General features: G+C 43.2%; 1 protein-coding gene across 3 annotated transcripts; it reads left to right on the forward strand.

Moving 5' to 3' along the window:
* Nucleotides 1-1,219: 1,219 nt before the first annotated feature.
* Nucleotides 1,220-5,192, forward strand: LOC123136908 (uncharacterized). Of its 3 annotated transcripts, none has more exons than XM_044556417.1 (7): nt 1,220-2,580; nt 2,664-2,727; nt 2,845-2,915; nt 4,054-4,148; nt 4,340-4,416; nt 4,504-4,617; nt 4,701-5,192. In XM_044556417.1, the coding sequence occupies exons 1-7, from the start codon at nt 1,305-1,307 to the stop codon at nt 4,840-4,842; spliced, it is 1,839 nt and encodes a 612-aa protein (XP_044412352.1). In that variant the 5' UTR covers nt 1,220-1,304; the 3' UTR covers nt 4,843-5,192. The 3 variants fall into 3 exon arrangements, with proteins under 3 accessions (XP_044412352.1, XP_044412350.1, XP_044412351.1); XM_044556415.1 differs by having other exon boundaries at nt 1,222-2,580; nt 2,658-2,727; XM_044556416.1 differs by having other exon boundaries at nt 1,222-2,580; nt 2,658-2,727; nt 4,704-5,192.
* Nucleotides 5,193-7,759: the final 2,567 nt, after the last annotated feature.

A 7,759-nucleotide genomic window follows, 5' to 3' on the forward strand; every position in this document is an offset into this window, starting at 1 on the left:
GGAGGTACGCTGCGCGTCGTTGTGATTTTGGGTACAGAAGAAAGAAACAGCTGCGGGGTCGAGAGGTAGGGGACGATGAGGGGATCAGATCCAACGGCTTGACGGGAAGGGATTGGACGCACGGGGTGTGACTGGCCCAAATTTGGGCCAACGCGCCGGCGCCTAGCGTTGCCCTTTAAAAATTGTTCATAACATTCAAAAAATGTTGATAGAAATAAATAAATGTTCATCGACGAGGTCCTTTTTGCTCCAATCGTCATCAATTTTGCTACGAGCGGCGAGTTCTTTTGCTACCACCATTTTTTCTTCATTGTTCGTGAGAAATTGACGAGGTCTTTTTGCTGCAATCGTCATCAATTTCTGCTACGACAGACGCGATTTTTTGCTAAAACCATCTTTTTCTTCATCCTTAGTGAGAAATTGGGGGAAAAACTGCAACTGTCCATGGGATGGGGGCTTCGATGTCGCCGGCGAGGATGTGAGCAGAGACTAGCTGAGCAGGCCTGGCGGGGTGCTGCGACGCCTGGGGCGGACAGGGGAGGTACGCTGCGCGTCGTTGTGATTTTTGGGTACAGAAGAAAGAAATAGCTGCAGGGTCGAGAGGTAGGGGACGATGAGGGGATCAGATCCAACGGCTTGACGGGAAGGGATCGGACGCGCGGGATGTGACCGGCCCAAATTTGGTTCAAAAAATGTTCATAGAAATAAATAAATGTTCATCAAATTGGAAATTTGTTCATCTTTTTTTCAAAAAAGTTCATCAAATTCAAAATTTGTTCATTGATTTTTTAAATGTTCATTGAATTCAAAATTTGTTCAGCCAATTTTCAGAAAACAATGTTCTTGAATGCAGTTTTTGTTCATCAAGTTAAAAAATGTTCATAGAATTGAATTAGTGGACATTTGTTTTTGGAAGTTTACAAACATTTTTTGAATTCACAAACATTGTATCAATACGCGAACATTTTTTTCAAAATCATGAAAAAATATATTAAAACGATGAACATGTTATGATTTCTGGAACATTTTCCCAAAATTGATTTTGAACCTTTTTGATATTGAGAATTGTTTTAAAGAAGAAAAAACATAAAAAAAAGAAAAATACGGAGTAAAAAAACTGGGGCGCCCAACCCCCCTTATGGACCGGCCCATGAGGGGAACGCGCGAAATAGGAGCTCCCGGCCGGCACGGCCCGGTGCTGGCCTAGGTCTGGTCTCCTCTTATATGTCCGTCACCCTATAGCCGCCGATGGAGCAGAAGAAGAAACCCTAATCCCCAAATCAAATCCCGTCCCCTCTCGATCTATGGTTCGTCCCCTCTTCGCCCGGCGGCGGCCGCCGCCGGAGCACGCCGGCATATATCCTAACTGGGTCCTCCTCGACACCGTAGTGCGCGGGGCAAACTACGACTGGGAGAAAATGTCAATGGCTGAGTGTTCTGCTTCCTTGGCTACCACAGCCAGAACATTCGTGGATGTCAGAAGTGAGGCGGAGTCGAAGGAAGAAGTGGTGGTGGAGTTGGAGGTTTCCTTCTTATTCGTCAGCCCACCGGATGTATCTGGCTTCGTCGTCCATGTTGGGGATTACGGGTTGTCGTATGGTGCCTCCGTCGTTAGCACCGATGGCAACGCTGTTCTGCTAGCCATTACCATGGCAATGTTCAACTTGCAGCGCTATCTCGTCTACAGGGTTGACCGAGGGAATCCGTCACTTGAGGTGCTTCCAGACCGACCTATGCTGAAATTCCATCCAACCAAAGTGGTTGGCATCCTCAGCCATGGCAAGGGATACGTTGTGGCTGCCTTGACGCGCAAGCTCAAAATTGACTATCTTGCTTATGAGCTCTTTCTCTACACATCCCAGACCAAGGCATGGAGCAGCAAGGTGATACCACTTGAGTGTACCAGGGACGCTGACCTGATTCACGTCCTTAACCACCATACCACCAAGGTAATCACAGTTGGAGTGGATTCATTGGGGTGGGTTGACCTTTGGCGTGGTATACTTTTCTGCAATGTGCTTGATGAGAATCCAGTGGTCCGCTTCTTGAGCTTTCCTTGCCCCATGCCGTCTAATGCATGTAACTTGGGAACATCATGTCCTAGGCCGTTTAGGGATGTGATCTGCATTGGCAACACATTGAAGTTTGTTGAGGTGGAGTATAACCAAGGTGAAGATGATACTGACTATGGTTCGAATACTGACCATGGTTGGAAGGCGACAACTCAGAAGAGGAATCTCGGGTCAGAGTGGACTGAATGCTTTAGTGTAGATACTAGTGACATCCTTTTAACCGATGAAAGTTGGGATTTGTTGTCACACAGGCTGCGGGATGATGATGCACGCCAACTTTCCCTGAGTAAGTTGGAGTGTTTAGCTCCTACCCTTGGCATGGATGATGACTATCTTTACATGATGACCCGGCCACTTGGAAGCAATGAGAAGCCATTGGGTCTGTTTGCTTCTCTTGACATTAAAAATAAGGACATGAGGCTTGTGTCTTTTTCTACGGAAAGGATGTCATATATTGATCCCAACTACCGGCCATGTACTGTTTCACATTACTTCAACAACACCTCTGGTAATTATGTTTTGTTTTTATCACCTTTGCGCAGTGACACATTTCTTTAGTTTAATTCGTTCTCCATATCCAAAAAGTTGCAGGGAAGCCTCTCAAAAGTAAGAACGAGAAAGCTGCACCGAGGTTTATTATTGGTGAAAATCTCAGGTAATTCCATATGGCTAGGTTGGAGAGCAGCTCAGTTGAATAAATTTATTTCAGTTAGCAATATCATCTCACAGATCTGAACAGTCAATTGTTCTGTTTGTTCTGTTTATACTGCAGGTGGATTGGTTTGGTTAAATTAGCAGTGCTCAGCAACATCCTTGTTTCCATTCAAAGGCTCACGTCATTAGGTATTTGCTAAGCCTACTTTTGGAGATACTATTATATCACAGCTTTGATTTTTTACTACACTTATTTTTTCAGTTTCGTAATCGCTATGTTCTTGTGTAGTCTGACATACCGCCTAAAAAGCACGGACACGGGGACGGAAAGACGGGGATACACATACGGGGATACGGGATACGGCATTTTTCAGAAACAGCCATTCGGGGATATGGCGAGTATATATAAAATAAAATAAAAATATGCCATGTAATATAGAGTTAAGACAGAAAATTAATGAGAAAGAAATCAAAATAGAGAATCCTGCCCCATTTGGTGTCTCTTTTTATCAAGTCCTTGATTGATCCTCGTCCCCCCATGCCATGCAACCTAACATCAAGCAGTACAAGGAGCAAGTATTCATCAATCATCATTCAAGTTCAACAGCAGAACAAGCATTCAACTAGCAACTAGCAAACATGACATGGGTAGCAACAGGCAACAGCAAGTCAGCAGCAGCGGCAGCATGCCGGCAGCACAAGCATTGAAATAGCAGCATGATTACTACAATCATTCAAAGAGCAGCAAGCACACCATCCATTAGTTCAATGGAAGGAATCAAAATAAAAGAGATGAAGAAGTTGAGGAGAGGCTGCTGGGTTTGGAGATTGGGGAGGGTTACCTGCCGTTGGGAGGAGAGGCTGCTGCCTGCTGGTGCTGTGGGGTAGCAGTCGCTGGTCGAGTGCAGGTGTCGCCGCCGCCGGCGGCGTTGAGTCCAGGCGGCGGTGGCTTCGATCCAGGAGGTGGCGGCTTCGATCCAGGAGAGGCTGCGACCTGGGAGCACATCGCTTTTGCGTGGAAGAGATGCATGCGACTCATGTAAAACATAGGGTTTCATTTTGGGCCTGTTATTGGGCCAGGCCGTATCCCAACTGTGTCACGGACGTATCCCACTGTATCCCCTCATTTTTTTCTTTCTTTCTAATCGAAAATCAGGGGATACTGGGGGACACGCGTATCCTGCCGTATCCCGCCGTATCAGAACGGCAGATCGGCAATTTCTGCCGTGTCCATGCTTTCTAGCATACCGCTATCAGAATTATGTTCTTGAGTAGAACTGTCAGTATATATTACATGAGTTCACATGTTTATTGCCATTTATTGCAGATGCAATGCTGATGAAACCAGAAAGGCCGGATGAAACACAGCTAGATCAAACACGGCTAACGAATTGCTCTGCCTCTGTTGAAATGCTTGGCCAGGTTTGTGCAAATTTCCACATTATAGTTACTCCCTCCGTCCGGAAATACTCGTCGGAGGAATGGATGTATCTAGATGTATTTTAGTTCTAGATACATTCATTTTTATGCATTTCTTCGACAAGTATTTCCGGACGGAGGGAGTACAAAATTACAAGTCCCGTCCCTGAATCTTAAAGTTTTGTCCAATGTAGATGGCCCATGGTATTAGTTCGTACACTGATCATTTACCAGCAACCAGCATCCAATACCATGTCAACGCACTTAAAGAGTACGTATTTGGCATACAGTTACCTTTTCTTAATAAGTCTCTAAAGTAAAAGCTTACAATTTCTGAATGCCAATATTATGTTTCTAGAGGGTTTTCTATTTTGGGTGGTAAGACTTTCCCATTTATCGACAATGACGAGTATGCAAGTTTTGTCGATATCACACACTTCAAAATATTGGATGTCGTAAAAGTGGCGCGCAGGTACGTGCATGTATTAAAAAGAAAGAATACTTGTTACCATATTGATGTTTCCTCTACTGTCTAAAAAGTTGTGTTTTTTTCAGCAGTCTTGTAAAAGAATTGCTGCCTAAAAGACTGGACGATCCACATTATTCGCTCCGATCTGTGGAACGGACTCTTATGTATGGAGAGCTGCCACTGACACCGTACCTGAGGCGTCTTGACCTGTCAGAAGGATGTGCTTAGGCGCCTCGCCCTGTCAGATGGGTGGTTGTAACGGCAATGCAGTATGGAAGAGTGACGCTGCTCTGCAATTTCTAATCCGTGAACCATGTAAGCAGGTTATATGGTGGACGATAACCAATGAAATCTGGGTTATTGTTTGTTTTAACTAGCAGCTGAGTTGTCATGTTCACACCAAAGTTTGAAGCTATAGTAGTTGGGCTGTGCGCTTCGTTTTCAAGGTGCCAAATTTTGTGGAGCGTCCAATCCAATGAAAAGCTCATATTGAACTTGTATTGTGCGAAACGGTAGGATAAGATATCCTGAGCGTCGACAGTGTTGTTCATGTTAATGCAAATGTTCCGCTTCCTTGCTGGCTGTTGTTCGATTCCGGTTCCTTGGTTGTGCGTTGTACTGCCTTTGTAAAGAAATACAAGAGCATTTACCTTCTTACGAAGGGAGTAACTCATTGTAGCATACCTGTTTCCGGTCTCTCCCCATTTGCCCGCTGCTACCCCCAACCCCCTCTGAGCAATAGATGATGTAAAATAGTGGTTGGAGTAAAATTTACATCATCAAAAAGTGTTTTTTTACATCATCACAAAAATGTCCAACTCCAAAAATTGTTTTTTTACATCATCACAAAAATGTCCAACTCCAAAAATAGTAGCATTGGATGGACTCAGTCGCTGCGACGCTGGTCAGGGCAGCGTGCAAGAGCCGCACCATGGGGAAGTGGAGCGCAGCGCACCGCCAACCGTCGTTGCCATGGCTGTTACGGAGGAAGTGTCCGGCGAGACACATAGTTCGGGGCTCTAGTGGAGATGGCCATGGCGGCTTGTGATTGCAAGACAAGTCACACCGATGTCGCAACGATTTTAAAATACCTGCGCGATCCTAAAAAAATTGATGGGAATGAGTAGTTTTTCCCTAAAAATTGATGGGAATGAGTAGTGTTTCCCTAACGATTTTAAAACTAGCACAAATGCCCGTGCGTTGCAACGGGAGAAAATTTTGTCCTGAATTCAAATTTAATGATAATTGTAAAATGCGGCCCATGTTACAAATCTACTCGGCGCGCCACTTCTTTTGTCCAGCTCTAACAAATTTGTGTGAATATAGATATAGAAGGGAGCGTAATTCTAAAACATATAGTTCACTTCATATTTTGTCCTATTTCTCTTTTGTCGAGTAGCGGGTATTACTAGCATTTGTAGTGATATATTATAAAAATAATGTTATTGCCATCATGTCCACCAGAGTTTCTTTTTTTGCGGTGTCCACCAGAGTTTCAGTAAAAGAACAAAAAGAAAAATAGCTAGAATGAAGAATGGAGGGAAAAACTTGTGGAACTCACAAATTTTTATTAATTCCCTCACTTCAGAACTGTTCAATTAAGTTTTGGAAAAAAGGTGTTGTTCAATTAACACGCTCGATTTTCCGTTTAAAATAAGATTAGTAACAGAAATTTAAATAAAATAACACAGCACAACAATTTTAAAATACCTGCGCGATCCTAAAAAAATTGATGGGAATGAGTAGTGTTTCCCTAAAAATTGATGGGAATGAGTAGTGTTTCCCTAACGATTTAAAACTAGCACAAATGCCCGTGCGTTGCAAGGGGAGAAAATTTTGTCCTGGATTCAAATTTAATGATAATTGTAAAATGCGGCCCATTTTACAAATCTACTCGGCACGCCACTTCTTTTGTCCAACTCTAACAAATTTGTGTGAATATGGATATAGAAGGGAGCGTAATTCTAAAACATTTAGTTCACTTCATATTTTGTCCTATTTCTCTTTTGTCGAGTAGCGGGTATTACTCGCATTTGTAGTGATATATTATAAAAATAATGTTATTGCCATCATGTCCACCAGAGTTTCTTTTTTTGCGGTGTCCACCAGAGTTTCAGTAAAAGAACAAAAAGAAAAATAGCTAGAATGAAGAATAAAGGGAAAAACTTGTGGAACTCACAAATTTTTATTAATTCCCTCACTTCAGAACTGTTCAATTAAGTTTTGGAAAAAAGGTGTTGTTCAATTAACACGCTTGATTTTCCGTTCAAAGATTAGTAACGGAAATTTAAATAAAATAACACAGCGCAATGATTAATTTTCGTTCAATCTACTTTTCCACATTCCTGCTTTCAGTTAGGCCATGAAATCTCCCACAATCCCAGAATGTAGCGATCAGGCCAATGAAATCAACTGTCCCACACAATCCCACTTTAATCACAATCTTCAAATTGATATCCTTTTATGTCAATGGCCAAGGCATCCCCCGGCCTCTTTCTTATAATCTTGTCCGCTCAAGACAACCCGGCCTCTTAGAAGCTTATCTGCTCTCACGTTAACCTTTCTTAGGAAACTTGCTGGTCATACAGGAGAATTTCTAGTATATAAAGGGCTATGAATTGATCTAAACGAACGATGTGGGACTAATCTAACATAAAATATGGATGCTCACCTTTTTTTTTGGAGACAAATATGGATGCTCACCTGAGTTCGATCACTCCCAGCGCTATCTCTTTTTCCCACACGCAGTTTGCGGCCCAGCAAAGGCCTAGCGAGCGGTGCAATTTTTCAAGCCCAGCGATGCAGCTCAGCGGCAGGACTATTTCATTAGTAAGAACAGCCCTCCATAGACACCAGCATACGCTAGTTCAATTGGTTGCACGGAGGAAGTAAAATCCGGAGCGCGGGATAATTGTTCAAAACTTCAGGGGGTTTGTGCAAAGATACGTGATGGAACCCGACGGATTCAATCCGTGCTTTATTATTAAAAAAAATAGGGATATATATTGGGCACACAACCTGCAGCGTCGCCACAACTAAGATGGAAAATGGCCAGCCCTTGAAAAACAGCCTTACTCGGCTGCATCTTCAGTGAAGAAAGGAAAGCAGAAGTGCAAATGGGATAAAGAACGGAAAAGGAACAGAA

This window comes from Triticum aestivum, chromosome 6B (assembly GCF_018294505.1).
Source record: "Triticum aestivum cultivar Chinese Spring chromosome 6B, IWGSC CS RefSeq v2.1, whole genome shotgun sequence".
Classification (NCBI taxonomy): domain Eukaryota; kingdom Viridiplantae; phylum Streptophyta; class Magnoliopsida; order Poales; family Poaceae; genus Triticum; species Triticum aestivum.

What these genes read in the sequence shown, in the direction of transcription:
- LOC123136908 (XM_044556415.1), top strand. Translation starts at nt 1,305, where the DNA reads ATGGTTCGTCCCCTCTTCGCCCGGCGGCGGCCGCCGCCGGAGCACGCC. An exon ending in TTACTTCAACAACACCTCTG is followed by an intron (nt 2,581 to 2,657) that starts GTAATTATGTTT and finishes ATATCCAAAAAG; the next exon opens with TTGCAGGGAAGCCTCTCAAA. An exon ending in CATGTCAACGCACTTAAAGA is followed by an intron (nt 4,417 to 4,503) that starts GTACGTATTTGG and finishes TTATGTTTCTAG; the next exon opens with AGGGTTTTCTATTTTGGGTG.